Raw genomic sequence first — 21,460 nt, 5'->3', positions numbered from 1 at the left:
CTTGGGCCTCCTCTTATAACTCTGTCCTCCAGAAAAAAGCCAAAGTGATGTCTATTAAACATAAACTCAGACCATACTACAACCCTGCTTTAAAATGTTTTAATTATTTCCCATGACACTCCTAACAGACTCATAAGAGAGATAGCCCCTGAATCTCTGCCACCTTATTTCATTCCATTTTCCCTCTTTTCCTTAAGCTCTAAGCCAAACTGGCCTTCCTTTTTCCCTTGAACCCCTTGAGCCACTGTGCCATTCCCACTGCCTAGAATGCTCTTCTTCCAGCTATTCTTAGGCTGGCTTATTCTCATCTTTTAGAAGAAATCTCAGACCAAATACCACCTTCTCAAAAAGCCTTCCTTAAATACCCATTCCTCACAACTCCCCAGTCACTTTCTCTCACCCCACCCTGTTTATGTTCTTCATAGCACTTCTCAAAATTTATAATTATCATGTTTATTTACTCCTTACTTGTTTATTGTTTGTTCTCATTAGAATATAAACTCCATTTGGGCAGAGATATTGGTATGTCTCCATAGGCACTATACTCCCAGTGTGAGAAGCACAGTAAACACAAAAATATTTGTTGAATGAATAAAGAAACAACTATTGATTCAAAGGTAATTATGATAATAAAATGTAGAGCTTCAGAATTGCCTGAAATGAAGGCTCTACAAATGTTGAAAATATTTTGACTCATTAAGTGAACAGAGCTCTTTGACACTGAAAACTGATTGGTCAAATTATATTTACTAAATTATCTCTAAAAAGCTGACTAATTTGAAACATTAACAATGTTAAAATTCAGTAAAATCAAAATGTCAGAATCAAATCATACTACCATGGTATCAGAGGTTATTTTTACCATCTCAAAGGTAAGATACTTAGATAATGAACAGTTAGTTGGTGACAAGGGCTCAAAAAGGCGCTCTTTTTAAAACAAAGATTGACATTAAAGCCTAGTACTTTCAGAACCATATAGAAACATCATCAGTTTAAAAACTGGCAGTTTCAGGAGCGTCTGGGTGGCTCAGTCAGTTGAGCGTCCAACTTCAGCTCAGGTCATGATCTGACGTTTCCTGAGTTTGAGCCCCACGTCGTGCTCTGTGCTGACAGCTCGGAGGCTGGAGCCTGCTTCGGATTCTGTGTCTCCCTCTCTCTCTGCCCCTCCCCCACTCATGCTCTGTCTCTCTTTGTCTCAGAAATAAATAAACATTAAAAAAAATTTTTTTAAAAACTGGCAGTTTCACATTTTGCCAAATGTGCTCTATGCCACTAGAATTTAAATCTTCTAGTCAGAACCAACCTTCCTTAATAAACATTTTAAAAACTGTTTTCTGCTTTAAAAGAATATATCAATTCCTGATCTTTCAAAATGAGTTTGCTCACCTATGTTCTAGTTGATAATATTTACTACTTTAGAGACTGAATTTTATAACACACACGGTCTAGAAGAAAAAATTATTTGACTCATAAAAATCATTTATACTTTATCTATGGTTTATTACATGCTTTGCCAAATAAGAACTGGATGCAACATTATTGACTGGGTATGGAGAAACCAACAACCATTCATGGTTAGCAGTAATGTAAATCTGTATGAATTCTACTGAAAGGAATTTAACAACACCCAACAAAATTAAAAAGACATAACCTTTGAGAACAATTCCACTTGAGAGCAATTTTATCCAGACACACTTGTATATGTATGAAATGATGTAAATGGTTTAAGAATATTCATTAGAGGGACACCTGGGTGGCTTAGTCAGTTAAGCATCTGACTCTTGGTTTCAGCTCAGGTCATGATCTCACAGTTCGTGGGTTCAAGCCCCGCATCAGGCCCTGTGCTGACAGTGTGGAGCCTGCTTGGGATTCTCTCTCTCTCCCTCTCTCTCTGCCCCTCCCACAGTCAATCTCTCTCTCTCTCTCAAAAATAAATTTTAAAAATTAAAAAAAGAATATTAGAGTATAATTTCAAAACAGAACTAGAAACAACTTAAATGCTCAACTTATAACTTACATGCTTAACTTTAATATAGATTCATAGGATGGAATACTATGGAGACAACAAAAAGAATGAGGCAGCCCTTTGCATACAAAAATGAAACAAAGCCAAGATATTGAGTCAAAAATTCAAGAGGCAGTAGATATCGTATATAATGTTGTAAAAGATCATTTACACAGAAATATACAATATATCTCTAGAAGGATATTCAAGAAATTGAATGTGGGTGCTTTATGATAAAAAGTGTCCATATGGAGTTTCACTCCCAGGAGAAGATCATGAGTTCTATGGACACACTCTCCAGAAAATGAGAAAATTTGGCAAAGACCATTTTTTAAAACCCAGCACTTAAAGTATCTGGAAATTGTCCTAAGGGTATATTAATGTACAAATATAACAATATTTATTCAAGAAAATCTACTAAAATTCTGTAAGAACAGCAAGTGTCTGGGGCATGTGACCTGATCTTTCCTATGTGAGTGTGGCTGAAAGGTCAGGGCTGTAAATACCTACATTAAGAATGAAGGAGGGGCACCTGGGTGGCTCAGTCAATTAAGTGTCTGACTTCAGCTTAGGCCATGATCTCTCGCAGTTTGTGGGATCGAGCCCCACACTGGGCTCTGCACTGGCTGTGTGGAACCTGCTTGGGATTCTCTCCCTCTCTCTCTCTGCTCCTCCTCCACTTGCACTCTCTCTCTCTCAAAATAAATAAACTTAAAAAAAAGAACGAAGGAAGATTTCAATTCAATAATCTAAACCACTGCCTTAAAAAACTAGAAACAGGAAGGCAAACTAAACTCAAAGCAAAAAGAAATTACAGGTGACCCTTGAATACAGGGGGTTAGGAGTGCCAACCCTGGCACAGTCAAAAACTCTGTGTGTAACTTTGACTCCCCAAAAACTTAACTGCTAATAGTATACTGTTGACCTGAAGTCTTACCAATAACCTGTCAATTAACGCATATTTTATACACATTATACATTGTATTCTTACAATAGAGTAAGCTAGAGAAAAAAATGTTATTAAGAAAACCATCAGGAAAATACATTTACAGTACTGTACTGTATTTATTGAAAAAAAAGGGGGTGCCTGGGTGGCTCAGTCGGTTAAGCAACCAACTCTTGGTTTCAGCTCAGGTCATGATCTCACGGTCATGGGTTGGAGTGGGCTCTGTGCTCACAGAGCAGAACCTGCTTTGGATCTTCTGTCTCCTCTCTCTGCCTCTCCCCCGCTCATGTTCTCTCTCTCTCAAGAATAAATAAATGTTAAATTTTTTTAATTAAAAAAAGAAAAAAAGAGAAAGAAAAAACTTCTGCATTTAAGTGGACCCATAGGAGTCTCAGACTTCCTAATTCCAAAACTTACTCCAAAGTTACAGTAATTAAAACAGTATGGTACTGGCATGAAGACAGACCTATATACCAGTGGAACAGAACAGAGAGCTGAGAAATAAACCCTCATGTATAATATGGTCAAATTATCTTTGAAAAAGGTTTCAATATCATTTAAAGGGGAAAGAACAGTCTCTCTAACAAATAGTGCTGGGAAAACCAGATATACACAAGCAGGAGAATAGAGGTGACCACTTACCTTATACCATATACAATAATTAATTCAAAATGAATTATAAACCTACACATAAAACTTAAAACTATAAAATCCCTAGAAGAAGACACAGGAGGAAAGCTTTATGACATTGGATTATGCAATGATGTCTTGGATATGACACTGAAAGTACAGGCAACAAAAGCAAAAACAGAAAAAAAGGCAAATGGGGCTACCTTAAACTTGAAAACTTCTATATATTAACAGGCACAATTAAAAGAGTGAAAAGGCAACCTATAGAATGGGGGGATATTTTGTAAATCATTTATCTGATAAGGGGTAAATATCCAGATTTTTAATTTTTATTACCTTTTTTAAAAGTTTATTTATTTTGAGAAAGACAGCATGTGATATGAGTGGGGGCAGGGGCAGAGAGAGAGAGAGTGAGAATCCCAAGCAAGCTCCATGCTGTCAGTGCAGAGCCTGACACGGAGCTCACTATCACAGGCCATGAGATCATGACCTGAGCCGAGATCAAGAGCCAGATGTTTAACCAACTGAGCCACTCAGGCACCCCCAGACTTTTTATATAAAGAACTCATACAACTCAACAACAAAAAAATAAATAACTTGATTTGAAAAAATGGGCAAGGGACTTGAATAGACATTCCTCCAAAGAAGATATACAGATGACCAATGAACACAGGAAAAGATGCTCTACATACTAATCATTAGGGAAATGAGAATCAAAACCACAATGAGGTACCACTTCACATTCATAGGATGGCTATTTAAAAAAAAAGGGGGGGAAATAAGAAGTGTTGGTGAGTACATGGAGAAATTGGAACCCATGTGCCCTGCTGGTATGAATATAAAATTAATATGGAAACACCTACGGAAAACAGCACAGTGTTTCTTCAAAAAAATATAAATAGAATTACCATATGATCCAGCAATTCCACTTCTGGCTATATACCCAAAAGAACTGAAAGCAAGGACTTGAACATACAATTTTATAGCCATGTTCATAGCAGCATTATTTTCAAGAGCCAAAAGTGGAAAGTAATCCAAATATCCATCAAAGAGCAAACAGACATGGGTGGATCTAGAGCGTATTATGCTAAATTAAATAAGTCAGACTGAGAAAAACAAATACCATATTTCACTCATGTTGAATCTAAAAAACTAAACAAATGAACAAGCAAACAAAAAGCAGAATTAGACCTATAAATACAGAGAACTGATGGCTGCCAGAAGGAAGGGGGAGTATGAAGGATAAGAAAAATGAGTGGTGGGGAGTGGGATACACAGCTTCCAGTTATCAAATGAATTGAGTCATGGAAATAAAAGGTACAGCATTATATGGTGACACATGGTAGCAACACTTGTGATGAGCATAGCATAATGTATAGAAAGACTGAATCACTATGTTGTACAACTGAAACTAATGTAACATTTTGTAAACTGGAACCTGCTTCAGATTCTCTCTCTCTCTCTCTCTCTCTCTCTCTCTCTCTCTCTCTCTCTGCACCTCTCATGCTCATGTCCTGTCTCTCAATAATAAATAAATGTTAAAAAAATTTTAAAGGAAAAGAAGTCTTTTCAACAAATGGTGTTAGGAAAACTGAAGCGCCACATGCCAAAAAATGGAGTTAGATACCTATATCACATCCTATGCAAAAATTAACACAATTTTTTAATCTAAAAAAAAATCACAATTTTTAATGTAAAAAATCTAAATATAAGACCTAAAATTATAAAACTCATACACAAAACATGGGAATAAATTCATGATCTTGGGTTAGGCAGTGATTTCTGAGCTATGACATCAAAAGCACAAACAATACACTAACAACCAATTATCCAAAAAGGAAATTAAGAAAATCCTATTTATAATAGTTTTCAAAAGAATGAAATATTTAGGAATAAACTTAACCAAAGGATATGAAAGACTTATACACTGAGAAACTGTAAAACACCAATATAAGAAATGAAAATATATGTAAAAATGTTTGAAAGACATCCTGTGTTCATAGATTCTGAGAATTAATATTGGTAAAATATACATACTAGCCAAAGCAACATACAGATTCAAAGATTCAATGAAATCCCTATCAAAATCCTAATGGCATTCTTTACAGAAAGAAAAAAAAAACTATGAAATTCATAGAGAACTACAAAAGACCCTGAATAGTCAAAAGAATTTTCAGCAAGAATAACAAAGCTAGAGAAATCATACTTCCTGATTTCAAAATATATAGCAAAGCCTCAGTAATCAAAACAATACGGTACTTGTATAAAAACAGACACAAACCAATGGAACAGAACAGAGCTCAGAAATTACAAGGGTGCCAAGAATACACACTTGGGAAAGGAGAGTCTCTCCAACAATTGGTGCTGGGAAACTGGGTATCCATATGCAAAAGAATGAAATTGGACCCCTACCTTATAACACTTACAAAAACAAACTCAAAATGGATGAAAGACCTAAATGTAAGACAGGACGACATCAAAATCCTAGAGGAAAAAACTGGCAAAAACCTCTTTGACCTTGGCTGCAGCAGCTTCTTACCCAACATGTCTCCGGCAGTGAGGAAAACCAAAGCAAAAATGAACTACTGGGACTTCATCAAAATAAAAAGCTTCTGCACAGTGAAGGAAACAATCAGCAAAACTAAACGGCAAGTGACAGAATGGGAGAAGATATTTACAAATGACCTATCAGATAAAGGGTTAGTATCCAAAATTTATAAAGAATTTACTCAACACCCAAAAAACAAGCCAGTGAAGAAATGGGCAAAAAACATGAATAGACACTTCTCCAAAGACATCCAGGTGGCCAACCGACACATGAAAAAATGCTCAATATCACTCATCATCAGGGAAATACAAATCAAAACCACAATGAGATACCACCTCACACCTGTCAGAATGGCTAACATTAACAACTCAGGCAACAACAGATGTTGGCGAGGATGTAGAGAAAGAGGATCTTTTGCACTGCTGGTGGGAATGCAAACTGGTGTGGCCACTCTGGAAAACAGTATAGAAGTTCCTCAAAAAATTGAAAATAGAACTAGCCTATGACCCAGCAATTGCACCATTAGGTATTTATCCAACGGATACGTATGCTGTTTCAAAGGGGCACATGCACCCCAATGTTTATAGCAGCACTATTGTTGATAGCCCAAATGTCCATCGATGGATGAATGGATAAAGAAGAGGTGGTATATATACAGATAAAGAAGATGTGGTATATATATACAATGGAGTATTACCTGGCAATCAAAAAGAATGAAATCTTGCCATTTGCACCTACATGGATGGAACTAGAGGGTATTATGCTAAGCAAAATTAGCCAGTCACAGAAAGACAAATATCATATGACTTCACTCATACGAGGACTTTAAGATACAAAACAGATGAGCGTAAGGGAAGGGAAGCAAAAATAATATAAAAACAGGGAGAAGGACAAAACATAAGAGACTCTTAAATATAGAGAACAGAGGGTTGCTGGAGGGGTTGTGCAGGGGGGATTGGCTAAATGGGAAAGGGAGGGGCTTAAGGAATCTACTCCTGAAATCATTGTGGCACCATGTGCTAACTAACTTGGATATAAATTTAAAAAAACAAATAAATTATAGAAAGAAAGATTAAAAATTAAAAAATCTATAAAAAATTTTTAATTAAAAAAAGGAAGAAATCCTGCCATTTATGACAACATGGATAAACCTGAAGGAAATTATGCTAGGTGAAATAAGCTAAACACAGAAGGACAAATATTACATGGTACCAATTATATGGTGAATCTAAAATAATCAAACTTGGGACACCTGGGTGGCTCAGTTCGTTGAGCATCCAACTTCGGATCAGGTCATGATCTCTCTGCTGCCAGTGTGGAGCCCGCTTCAGATGCTCGGTTTCCCTTTCTCTCTCTGCACCTCCCCCACTTGTGCTCACTCTCTCTCAAAAATAAACATATAAATAAATAAACAAACATACTCCTAGAAATTGAGAGCAGAATGGTGGTTGCCAGGTGCTGGGGAGACAAGGACATACAAAGTCATTTTTCAAAAGCACAAATGATAAAGGAAAAAAATTCATAAATTAAAAGTTCAACAAAATTAAAAACTTTTGTCCTTCAAAAGATAGCAACAATGAAAAGACAACCCACAGAGTAGAAAACTTTTATAAATCATTTCTCTGATAAGTAATTTAGAATATACAAATGATTCTCAATGAGTCGATAACAATAAAACAAATACATTAAAAATAAACTAATTTAGGGGTGCCTGGGTGGCTCAGTTGGTTAAGCGTCCGACTTCAGCTCAGGTCACGATCTCGCGGTCCGTGAGTTCGAGCCCCGCGTCGGGCTCTGGGCTGATGGCTCAGAGCCTGGAGACTGCTTCCGATTCTGTGTCTCCCTCTCTCTCTGCCCCTCCCCCGTTCATGCTCTGTCTCTCTCTGTCTCAAAAATAAATAAACGTTAAAAAAAATTAAAAAAAAAATAAACTAATTTATTTTTTATTTTTCTAAATGTTCATTTATCTTTGAGAGAGAGAGACAGAGCACAAGTGGGGGAGGTGCAGAGAAAGAGGGAAACCCAGAATCTGAAGCACGCTCCAGGCTCTGAGCTGTCAGCACAGTGCCCTATGCAGGGCTCAAACCCACAGACCGGGAAATCATGACCTAAGCCGAAGTCACACGTTTAACCGACTGAGCCACCCAGGCGCCCCCAGAATAAACTAATTTAAAGTAAAAGTAAACCAAAAAATGGTCTGACTCTTGATTTTGGCTTAAGTCACGATCTCATGGTTCTTGAGTTCGAGCCCTGCATCTCGCTCTCTGCTGTCAGCACAGATCCCGCTGCACATCATCTGTCCCCCTCTCTCTCTGCCCTTCCCTTGCTCATTCTCTCTTTCTCTCAAAATAAATAAACTTTTAAAAATGGGCAAAAGGTCTGAACAGACCTTTTTCCAAAGAAAATATATAATGGGCAATGGGCAATAAGCACATAAAAAGATGCTGAACATAAACAGCTATCAGGGAAATAAAAACTGAAACCACAATACGGTACTGTATCACACTCTCTAGGATGGCTAGAATAAAAAAAAGAATAACAAGTCTTGGGGAAGATATGGGGAAAACAGAACCCTCACACACTGTTGGTACAAATGCAAAATGGTACAGCTACTTTCAAAAACAGTCTGGAAGTTCCTCCAATAATTAAATATGGATTATACCATATAATCCAGCATTCCCACCTCTAAGCATATCCCCAAGAGAAATGAAAACATGTTCACACAAAACCTTGTATACAAATCCTTATAGAAACATCATTCACAATAGCTAAAAAGTGGAAATTACCCAAAAGTCCATCAACTAATGGATAAGCAAAATGAAATATATCTGCCCCAAAAATATATTATCTGGCAATAAAAACAAATGAAATACTGATACATGCTATGCCATAGATAAACCTTGAATACATTATGCTAAGTAAAAGAAACCAGTCACAAAATAACATATATTTTATGAGTTTATTATTTTTTTTTTTTAAATTTTTTTTTCCCAACGTTTTTTATTTTATTTTTGGGACAGAGAGAGACAGAGCATGAACGGGGGAGGGGCAGAGAGAGAGAGGGAGACACAGAATCGGAAACAGGCTCCAGGCTCCGAGCCATCAGCCCAGAGCCTGATGCGGGGCTCGAACTCACGGACCGCGAGATCGTGACCTGGCCGAAGTCGGACGCTCAACCGACTGCGCCACCCAGGCGCCCCGATTTTATGAGTTTATTTTTATGAAATTCCAAAATAAGTGAATCTACATAGATATAAAAATAGATTAGTATTTGCCTAGGATGGGGGCAGGAAATGGGGAGACAGGAGTGACAGCTAAGGGGTGTAGATTTTCTTTCCAGGATAATAAAAATATTATAAAATATATTGTCATGAAGGCAAAGCTCTGTGAATAGTCTAAAAGCCATTGAACTATATACTTTAAACATGTGGATTATACTGTATTTGAATTATATCTTAATAAAGCTGTTTTAAAAAGACTAATTTTTTTAAAGTGCCCTATCTTTTAGAGGTATATAATGAAGTATTTACAGCAAAATTGTATAACATTTGGTATTTGCTTCAAAGTAACTGGGTGGGGTGAGGGTTAAAACCAGTTGGGAGTAGAGACTGAACTGGGTGATGGGTATGTGGGGATTTATTTTACTATTCTCTCTACTTGTGTATGTTTGAAATTTACAACATGAAAAAAGTTTTGTAAAAAAAAGTAACAAAGACCTAATGCTATGGTAAGGAATGCCAAAATCTATGGAAAGGTAAGCCAGTATCTAGAACGTGAGAAGCCAGATGGGTAAACCTCATTCTCAAAGTCGCTCTTGGCTTTTCTTCCACAGCTTCCAAGGGCAAAGGTAAGTAAAGTCAAAGCACAGGTTCTGCCAAAGTGGGAAGTCTTATAACCCAACCTCCAATTTAAACTAGAGACCCAAAAGGCGATACCTTCAAGGTAAGAGTTCATCAGAAGTAAATTCGCCTTCTCAAAGGCTGGTCTATCCACCTATGATCAAGGGAACCTTAAGCATAGTACTTGTATTAGGGTAGTCCCAGACAAAGAGCACTCCTAGGTATCTATGGAAGTAAATGAAAGTTCTCTCTGCAGGAAGATATCACTCTAATCTGATTCCTTCTACAGATAATATTCCAGGTATCCAGCACATGGCCAAAGATAACCAGACACACAAAGAAATTAAGCAATATGAGGAAGAAGCAGCAGAAAAAGGAGGCAAGCAGTACACACAAACACTTCTGATACTGGAATTATCAGACAGATTATAAAACAATGTTTACTAAGTTAAAGAAAGGCAACACTGGATGGTTAAAACAAGAAGCAATAAAAATGGCTACCTAAAGACAAAGAAGAGAGAAGAAGAAGGAGACAAGGATGGAAGAGACATTTCTACAGTTTAGATTTGGAACTAGGTAAATGTTTTACATATTCTATGTTAAAAGTAACCTCTAAAGCATGAAAAGAAACTGAAACAAATATACCTAAATGTATATAAAATACAGTACATGCTCTGTACAGTTTTAGTAGGATTTAGTCCAGAAGCAAAAAGAACTAAAATTATTTCAAATTTCATCCAGTAGTCTCATTGTTAATAGTAATATAAATACTATGAATTTGAAACAAGTTTTTATATATATATATATATATATATATATATATATATACACACACACACAAATCAGACAAATTATTATGAAGATGAGAAAGAAAGAACGAATATCAGAAAATCACTAAACTATACACCTCTGAAATCCCTCTATGTACTTAAAAATATAATTTTAATGCAAATACCGAAATCATTCAATACGTTTCTGAAGGCCTACAAACTAATTTTTTCACCATCTGGTCCTTGACTACACTTCAAAACCTCATATCCTATAATGCTACAGTCTAAACTAGTGGTTCTCAACCCTGGTTGTATATCACAACAATTATATTAAAAAAGCAGATTCTGGATGTCACCATATTGTTATTAGATCAAAATCTCAGGGTGGGAGCATCAAGGATGTATACTTTAGAAAAGCACGCTGGGTACTTCTTCTCAGTTAAGGGAGAATCCCTGCTCAAGCCCTACAATTCTACTTAAGTTCCCCAAACGTGGTAAGCTCTAAATAGGGGTCAGCAAAGCACGGCCCAGGTCTCACATCCAACCCAATGCCTGTTTCTGTAAATAAACTTTCATTAGAACACAACTCAGCCCATTTGTTTACCCACTGTCTATTGCTACTTTCATGCTACAATGACAAGGCTGAGTAGTCTTGATGGAGACAACATGGCCTGCAAAGCCTAAAATATTTACAATCTGGCCCTCTAATGGAAAAAGTCTACTGACCCCTTATCTATCTTTGCATTTTTCTTCAAATACTTCTCCATCTTGGCAAGATCATGCTCATCACTCAAAGCTCTGACTGGCACCACTTCTGTAAAGCCTGAACTGGGTTAGTACCCCTGTATATTTTTTTCAATGTCCTCTGTACTTTCCCTATATTACTCACCATTCTTTATTCTAAGATGTCTATTTAATGACCACCACCCTAACTAGACCGCAAACACCAAGGACAACACCCAGATGTGTCTTGTTTACCACACTGCCTGATTCATTACATGCATATATTAAGCATTTATTCAATAAATATCTCCCCCCTCCTGTACATTTCTTTTCCATCTTGTTAGATTTCTCAGTGTTCCAATCTGTTAAGGGAATTCTGAATCTAGATTCTATCAGTGTATCTGTAATCCCATCATATTGTGTCATTTACACATTTGATATGCACACCATTTGAATTCCTCAAGTCACTGATAGTGGTGAAAATGACAAGGCTGGTAAAATCCTAAGAAGACTGGAACCCCTCCCTGCCAGCAAAGTGACAGCCATCAAATCAGCAGTCTTTGGTGTAGCCTACATTTTCCATCTTGTCTAGAAGGATTTTATGAGAGTTTCCACTTCTTCACAGCCATTTCTTACCTGGTACCATCTCTACCCAAGTAGAACTGAACTAACAATCACTCCCCCATCTTTCTCACAACGGTACCTTTTTCTCATTTCACCTCACTATATTGTAATAATGTTTACAAGTCTGTCTTTGCCACAAGCCCAAGCCTGGAGGATAATCCTCCTTGGGAGGATAGAAACTTACTTAAATTAATTTTGAACCTCCAGAACCTAGAACAATGTCCAAAAATCTAGCTGACACTAAAAAAGGAATGAATGAACACGTCTTACAATTCAGACACAATTTATTGCATTTCCTATTTCTGCCATTATAGCACTCCTACATAAAATCTAAAAATCCTTTAAACGTCCTTACCTGGAGCAGAAAGGAAACTGTATAACTCAATAGAGCTGGGTGATGAACTAAATTTAAACTGCTTTTATACTCTGCTACTCCAGCTTTTTCTATGACTTCATGATCAATGTACAATCCTTTCTGGAAAGGTTTGGATGTCCACAGGCAACCAACCATCACTGTCAAATAGTGATTAAATTCTTTATAGGTCTTGGTGCTGAAATTGAACTCTGATTTTGTCTGTTGGGAAAGAAAAGAAATATTCTCATTATAATATTTTCTTCCTTTCCTTCTTATTCCCAATAGATCATATATATCCAAACTCAATTTTTCAACAATGGTGATTTAATACAGAGCTTTGTCATCCATACCTTTTGTACCAACTCATTTTTCTTTGCAGCAGTCAAATTTTTACGATACCTAAAATGGAGAACAGAATGAAATTTTGAACACTGAATGCTTTTGAAATGTGTAAACATGAAAGTGTACATTAAAATTTTTTTAATGTTTATTTATTTTTGAGAGAGAGACAGAGCGTGAATGGGGAAGGAGCAGAGAGAGAGGGAGACACAGAATCCAAAGTAGGCCCCAGGCTCTGAGCTGTCAGCATGGAGCCTGACGTGGGGCTCAAACCCATGAACCATGAGGTCATGACCTGAGCCAAAGTCAGCTGCTTAACCAACTGATCCACCCAGGCACCCCAAAAGTGTCCATTTTAAATGTAAATATATGCAGATGTGACATACACAAATACCCAGCTGTCTAGTTAAGGTTTTTATTCTTCTGTGCTACACTCCTCTTAAAGATAAAAGTTAATAGAGGCTCAAATATTGAGTTGTACATTTAAGATATGCACTTAACTATATGTAAATTTTAGCTGCCTGAATAAAAAAGAAAAACCAATGAAGGAAATGCTTTTAATGTTTCACTATAAAAAATTAATAGAGGCTCAAGAGCAGTCACTGATATAAAACATGTTCTCTTAATGTAGAAAAAAGGTACAGTGGAAAGGATAAATGGGAAACTTATAAATTTATTTTTTTCTTGCCTGGGAACAATTATTAATTAGTTTATAAACATTCTAACCTTGGTATAATCCTTAAAGTTATGCCAAAGGAGTCTATGACAATTGTGGACTAAAAGAGTAATTTCAGGGGCACCTGGGTGGCTCAGTTGGTTAAGCGTCTGACTATTGATTTCAGCTCAGGTCATGACCTCACAGTTCATGGGATCAAGCCCCACATCAGGCTCTGCACTGAAGGGCCAGAGCCTGCTTGGGATTCTCTCCCTCTCTCTCCACCCCTCCCTTGCTTACATGCGTGCTCTCTCTCTCAAAATAAATAAATAAACATTTAAAAAATAAAAAGAGTAATTTAAGTCTATAAGTGAAAGAATTAGAGGGGATCAGAAACTCCTCTTACAGTTTCATATAATTGGCAATAGCTCCCCTCATCTACCAGAAAATGTTCACTTTTTTTAAAGTTTATTTATTTATTTTGAGAGAGATAGAAAGCGGGGTAGGGGCAGAGAGAGAGGGGAGAGAGAGAATCCCAAGCAGGCTCCACACTGTCAGCACAGAGCCTGATGCGGGGCTTCAACTCACAAACAGCAAGATCATGACCTTAGCCAAAATCAAGAGCTGGACGCTTAACCAACTGAGCCACCCAAGTGCCCTAAAAATGTTCTTTTTACCAGAGATACTACATAGAACTAAACTAGTTGTCAGCAACTAACTAATTTTTCTTTAGGACACAGCAATGAGAATGGACAATGCTGAGGGCACCAGTACCACTGCACAAAAGATTTGTTAACTGAGAATGTTTTTTTTTAACTTTTTAAAATTTGAGTGTGGCTGACACACAACGTTACATTAGTTTCAAATGTACCACACAGTGATTTGACAAGTATATGCATTATACAATGTCTACCACTGTAGCTGTCACCATACAATGCTATTACAATATCACTGACTATATTATTCATGCTGTGCCTTTTATTACAATTAACTATGAATTTTTTAAAATCATATCCCCCATGGTGACATTTCTTTTTTTTTTTTTTAATTTTTTTTTTCAACGTTTTTTATTTATTTTTGGGACAGAGAGAGACAGAGCATGAACGGGGGAGAGGCAGAGAGAGAGGGAGACACAGAATCGGAAACAGGCTCCAGGCTCCGAGCCATCAGCCCAGAGCCTGACGCGGGGCTCGAACTCACGGACCGCGAGATCGTGACCTGGCTGAAGTCGGACGCCTAACCGACTGCGCCACCCAGGCGCCCCCCCCATGGTGACATTTCAAAAACAGTTAAAATAGTCCCATATTAGAAGGTCATTACCAAAAGAAAGACATGTTTCCTATTTCAATAGGTTCTGGCAGGAAATAAAAATAGTTTTATTGTCTTTAATATTTTATTGTATACAATATATTACAGGGTATAAATTATAATTTATTGTATAGTTGAAAAACAAAGATAGAAGTATGATGTGTTAATTTATATAAAACAGTAAAAATGTTTTGTACCTGTCCATGATATAACACAGCTGGTTCAGGATACTGGAATCTAGGCTGAGGAGAGCAGGATAGAAGATCCCCGGAGGAAACAATACCACTAGTGGAAGGTTATAATTTATATATATGTCACATACCTTTTGGGAAGAATGATAACATCAGTATACATATTATTTCCCAGAACCCCTCAACCAAGTTCACCCAAAGATTTATCAATAGAGAATAAGCAATAATAGAACATCACATTTGAGTCTGCCTGATTCATAAATTGAATAGGTAATCACAGCCTGCTTAAAAATGTACCTCACTAAACATCAAACTTGCCATAAAGGATTATTTCTACAATGTCATTACTAAAATACTCCATTTTTTTCTGGGGAGAGGGCTTTAAGTTGGGAAGAGAGGAGAAGGGAGTCCTTAAGGGAGTATTAAGTCCCATTAATAGTGATTTATCATATTAGTTAGCTATCAACATGGAAAATGAGCATGCTTCTAAAATATATAGCACAAGACAATTAGTGCAGGGAGGAAGCCAAGAAAACTGAAATTAGTAGGTACTTCCAGGATAATAGTTTTGTCCATATCAAATACTATAAAATATAAGAAGACCATAATCATAGATGTTTTGAAAGGTAGAAGTGGATATATGAAGAAACAACAGGGTATTTTTTGGGTTTTGCCAGGGGGTTGGAATGTACAATGAATGAGTAAAAAGTGATGCTATAGACAGACCTGCCGAGGGTCAGCATTCTTCAGGGGAATGTCTATTAAAGCAGTACCTGAACTTTTCACAAAAACCATTTGTTTCTCCATTTTATGTAAATCAGTTATTTAGGTGAGAATCTAATCATGAACTTCAAAATAAGAAGCTTATTTTAACTGTGTTAAACATAGTCACAATCCAACTTAATAGTTGTACATAAAATTTAAATAGACCAGTAAAGCAGACAGCCAACACAAAAATCAAAATAGACAATATGGGATGTGTACTACCTTCTCATAGAAATCCAAAATAAAGTGCAGTAAGAAAGTATTGTTGCTTTCCAAGCGCATTGCAGTAGTGGACAGCCACCCTATGTAGTCAATCAGTTCAGACACAGTGTTCACGGATCCACCTAAAGTGGTATCCCTGCAATAACAAACCATGACACTCAGACCCACATTAGCAAAAGTCTTCACAATTTCCAAGCTAAAGTTAAATAATATATAGCAAAAAGTTTTTTAAGGATTCCAGAAAATGATCAGTGCTCCAATGTATAATTGAGGTTTTTTTTAAACCACAGCGATTAACCATAAAACTACACAGTGCTCCAGGGAACCATTAAGATAAATTCACAGAACATGCCCAGCAACTACTCTACTAGTAAACATCAGAGAAAAAAGATTAAGCTCCAGACAGACTTTAGATGTCCAGGAACCACAGAATTCAGCAAATTAGTTTCTAAGTATACAAACCAAGACTCAGTTTTACCTGAATTCCTGAGTTGAAATGCTATTAAAACTAATTTCACTTTAACTGGAATTCAATTCAATCCTAAAACTGAATTATTATAATTTTTGGCATCTTTCTTCCAGTAATAACCAAATGTGGTTATATTATATCCTTCCCAAATCAATAAACTGTGTCTTTTTATTTTTTTTAAGATTTTATTTTTAAGTAATCTCTACACTGAACATGGGGCTTGAACTCACAACTCCGAGACCAAGAGTTGCATGCTCTACTGACTTAGCCAGCCAGGTGCCCCAAACTGTGTCTCTTTAAATCACACTTAAACACTGACTCCTGATTTCACTTCTCTCTCTCTCTCTCTCCCCCCGACCCACCTCCGCTACCTCTCTCTCTCACACTTTTTTTTTAAATATTAACTTAAATTTTTTTTAATGTTTGTTTAGTTTTGAGAGAGAGAGATAAAGACACAGTCTGAGCAGGGAGGGGCAGAGAGAGAGGGAGACACAGAATCCAAAGCAGGCTCCAGGCTCTAAGCCATCAACACAGAGCCCAATGTGGGGCTCGAACCCAAGAACAATGACATCATGACCTGAGCTGAAGGCAAAAGCTTAACCGACTGTGGCACCCCCTCCCCCGGACCTTGTGCATGCATTTGCTCTCTCTCTTCAAAAAAAAAAATCTCAAGAAAAAAGGGAATAACAAGTTCAATTCATCTATCCACTCACCCTGTTCTTCAATCCACTGTTGAGTGGACTAGGAAAAGACTTACAAATGTGATTTCATACCTTTACCATCTGATCTAGGTGGCCAACAATGGTTATGCACAAGAAATAAAGAAAGGCAGATAGTCTTAGAGCCTGAGAAATGATAATGACTCTACCACCACCCACTGATGGATCAGTGTCAGAGTGAACAGGGAAAAGATTAGGAGACCATTCACAAAGGTGGGCATCCATATTGTCAACTGGCTATTTGCAAACTATATTTTAAGTATGATTTTTGGCAGCACCTGGCAAATGTTTCTGAAATAATTTGAGCAATGATGATTGCTCACAACAGCATACTTTGAAGTGCTTCTCCAAAGGACACAGAGGCACTTTAGATGAAAAAATATTCTGTTCAGGACTGCCTCCTACTCCCCACACAAAGCAACATGTTTACCATCCTTGGCTCCCACTCACTAAATAATGGTAGCACCATCTTCCCATTCACAGTGCCAACCAAAAATGCCCACTGGAGAACCACTGCTGAGAATAGCTTCCTACCCTTCCCTCCTTATGATCTACAACTACAATTTACTCCCTCTTTGACAGTCATGTGGCATATGGTCATATGAGAGGGACATGGTATTATATCCATATTGCCAAATAGAAGGAGTTACTGAGAGCATAAGAGCTATATTATACAATGCCAAGGGGTATTATGACACTTAAGTTATCTACACTTATGTCCATTTGTTTAAGACATTTAGAAAACTCCTTTTTAACTGCCCTGCCAAAATTTATGACACTAGTTTAAAAAGGATCCTAGGGGCCCACGGAAGAGGGTACAAAGGGCAGAGAGGCAGTGCACGCTACACGGACTGAAGGAGGGAGCCAGGGTGGTGGAGGGGCAGCCCGCCCGGCAAGGTGGAATCCCCGAGTCTGGCTTGCAAAAGCAGAGGGGCCAGACTGTGGGAGTTCCGACAGCCAGCGGGACTTAACATCTGTAACTTATAAGTCAACAGCTCTGCTCTCAGAGAGCTGGGAGGGCGAGAGGACGCCAGGAGGGAAGGGTGTTGAGCCCTGAAAGACAGACCTCAGCTCAGTGGGGAACAAAGGCGCTGGACAGCGTCATCTCCCTCTCCCATCCCCCAGCCGAAATCCCAAAGGGAACCAGCTCACGGCACCAAACTTGCTTGCACCATGCAAACACCCAACGCTGTGCTCCTCTGGATCCATCTCTCCAACGGGTCTGCCTGCCTCCCTCGGGTGCTGCAGGGCACCTCCTGCAGGGGACCACCAGCGGCAAAACAAGCTAAGCGTGCCCCTCCCACCCCTGTGCACCCTGCGGATCCACCACGGCTAATATGCCAGATCCCATCAAAGCAACTCCACAAGCCTGGCAGTGTGCAAGTAGCCCAGACAGGGGCCACACCATTCCACAGTGAGTCCTGCCCCTGGGAGAGGGGAAGATAAGGTACATACAAGTCTGACTGTGGCCCCATTGGTGGGTTGGGGACAGACATCTGGTCTGACTGCACCCCACCCACCAACACAAGTTACTCCAAATAGCACAAGGGAAGTGCCCTGCAGTTCCGTGCCACCCCAAGGACTATCCAAAATGACAAAACGGAAGAATTTGCCTCAAAACAAACTCTAGGAAGTAGCGACAGCTAATGAATTGATCAAAAACAATTTAAGCAATACAATGCAACAAGAATTTAGAATAATAGTCATAAAATTAATCACTGGGCTTGAAAAAAGTAAAGAGGACAGCAGAGAATCTATTGCTACAGAGATCAAGGGACTAAGAAATAGGCATGAGGAACTAAAAAATGCTATAAATGAGGTGCAAAATAAAATGGAGGTGACCACACGTGGATTGAAGAGGCAGAGGAGAGAATAGGTGAATTAGAAGATAAAATTATGGACAAAGAGGAAGCTGAGAAAAAGAGAGATAAAAAAATCCAGAGTATGAGGAGAGAATTAGAGAACTAAGTGATGCAATCAAACAGAACAATATCCGTATCAAAGGAATTCCAGAAGAGGAAGAGATAGAGAAAGGGGCTGAAGGTGTACTTGAACAAATCATAGCTGAGAACTTCCCTGATCTGGGGAAGGAAAAAGGCATTGAAATCCAAGAGGCACAGAGAACTCCCTTCAGACGTAACTTGAATAGATCTTCTACACCACATATCATAGTGAAACTGGCAAAATACAATGATGAAAATTCTGAAAGCAGCTAGGGATAAACATGATCTAACATATAAAGGGAGACCGATAAGACTAGTGATGGATCTACCTACTGAAACTTGGCAGGACAGAAAGGAATGACAGGAAATCTTCAATGTGATGAACAGAAAAAATATGCAGCTGAGAATCCTTTATTCAACAAGTCTGTCATTTAGAATAGGAGAGATAAAGGTCTTCCCAAACAAACAAAAACTGAAGGAATTCATCACCACTAAACCAGCCCTACAAGAGATCCTAAGGGGGATCCTGTGAGACAAAGTACCAGAAACATCACTACAAGCATGAAACCTACAGACATCAAAATGACTCTAAACCCATATCTTTCTGTAATAACACTGAATGTAAATGGATTAAATGCTCCAACCAAAAGACGTGGGGTATCAGAATGGATAAAAAAAACAAGGCCCATCTATTTGCTGTCTGCAAGAGACTCATTTTAGACCTGAGGACACCTTCAGATTGAAAGTGAGGGGATGGAGAACTATCTATCATGCTACTGGAAGTCAAAAGAAAGCTGGAGTAGCCATACTTATATCAGACAAACTAGACTTTAAATTAAAGGCTGTAACAAGAGATGAAAAAGGGCATTATATAATAATTACAGGGTCTATCCATCAGGAAGAGCTAACAATTATAAATGTCTATGTGCCAAATACGGGAGCCCCCAAATATATAAAACAATTACTCACAAACATAAGCAACCTTATTGATAAGAATGTGGTAAATTGCAGGGGACTTTAATACTCCACTTACAACAATGGATAGATCATCTAGACACAAGATCAATAAAGAAACAACAGCCCTAAATGATACATTGGATCAGAAGGACTTGACAGATATATTTAGAACTCTGCATCCCAAAGCAACAGAATATACTTTCTTCTCGAGTGCACATGAAACATTCTCCAAGATAGATCACATACTGGGTCACAAAACAGCCCTTCATAAGTATACAAGAATTGAGATCATACCATGCATACCTTCAGACCACAATGCCATGAAGCTTGAAATCAAACACAGGAAAAAGTCTGGAAAACCTCCAAAAGCATGGAGGTTAAAGAACACCCTACTAAAGAATGAATGGGTCAACCAGGCAATTAGAGAAGAAATTAAAAAATATATGGAAACAAACGAAAATGAAAATACAACAATCCAAACACTTCCGGATGCAGCGAAGGCAGTCCTGAGAGGAAAATACATTGCAATCTAGGCCTATCTCAAGAAACAAGAAAAATCCCAAATACAAAATCTAACAGCACACCTAAAGGAACTAGAAGCAGCACAGCGAAGACACCCCAAACTCAGTAGAAGAAGAGAAATAATAAAGATCAGAGCAGAAATAAACAATATAGAATCTCAAAAAACTGTAGAGCAGATCAATTAAACCAAGAGTTGGTTTTTTGAAAAAATAAACAAAATTGATAAACCTCTAGCCAGGCTTCTCAAAAAGAAAAGACAAAGGACTCAAATAGATAAAATCATGAATGAAAATGGAATTATTTCAAACAATCCCTCAGAAATACAAGCAATTATCAGGGAATACTATGAAAAATCACATGCCAACAAACTGGACAACCTGGAAAAACTGGACAAATTCCTAAGCACCCACACACTTCCAAAACTCAAACAGGAAAAAATAGAAAACTTGAACGGATCCATAACCAGTGAAGAAATTGAATCAGTTATCAAAAATCTAACAAATAAGAGTCCAGGACCAGATGGCTTCACTGAGGAATTCTACCAGACATTGAAAGCAGAGATAATACCTATCCTTCTCAAGTTGTACCAAAAAATAGAAAGGGAAGGAAAACTTCCAGACTCATTCTATGAAGCCAGCATTCCTTTGTTTCCCAAACCAGACACAGAGCCAGCAAAGAAAGAGAACCACAGGCCAATATCCCTGATTAATATGGGTGCAAAAATTCTCAATAAGATACTAGCAAATCGAAGTCAACAGCATATAAAAAGAATTATTCACCATGATCAAGTGAGATTCATTCCTGGGCTGCGGGGCTGGTTCAACATTCACAAAGCAATCAATGTGATACATCACATTAATAAAAGAAAACACAAGAACCATATGATCCTGTCAATCGATGCAGAAAAAGCATTTGACAAAGTTCAGCATC

The 21,460-nt window shown here is 37.9% G+C and overlaps 2 protein-coding genes across 3 annotated transcripts in view; both read right to left on the bottom strand.

Annotated features, from left to right (window-relative positions):
• DRP2 (dystrophin related protein 2) overlaps positions 1–12,548 on the bottom strand; it is a 102,462-nt gene extending 89,914 nt beyond the window's left edge. The window contains exon 1 of the mRNA XM_058714724.1: positions 12,441–12,548. The gene's annotated coding sequence lies outside the window, so the exon portion shown is untranslated. The remainder of the gene's footprint in view (positions 1–12,440) is intronic.
• CENPI (centromere protein I) overlaps positions 1–21,460 on the bottom strand; it is an 80,214-nt gene that overhangs the window by 3,643 nt on the left and 55,111 nt on the right. For both annotated transcript variants that reach the window (XM_058714731.1, XM_058714732.1), the window contains exons 16-19: positions 15,921–16,056; positions 14,940–15,064; positions 12,791–12,839; positions 12,441–12,659 (exon numbers count right to left, since the gene is read on the bottom strand). In XM_058714731.1, coding sequence (XP_058570714.1) covers positions 12,441–12,659; positions 12,791–12,839; positions 14,940–15,064; positions 15,921–16,056 — 529 coding nt within the window. The remainder of the gene's footprint in view (positions 1–12,440; positions 12,660–12,790; positions 12,840–14,939; positions 15,065–15,920; positions 16,057–21,460) is intronic.

This window comes from Neofelis nebulosa, chromosome X (genome assembly GCF_028018385.1).
Source record: "Neofelis nebulosa isolate mNeoNeb1 chromosome X, mNeoNeb1.pri, whole genome shotgun sequence".
In the NCBI taxonomy this organism is placed as follows: domain Eukaryota; kingdom Metazoa; phylum Chordata; class Mammalia; order Carnivora; family Felidae; genus Neofelis; species Neofelis nebulosa.
The sequence above is the reverse complement of the archived record's forward strand: the minus strand, read 5'-3'. Positions and strand labels throughout refer to the sequence as shown.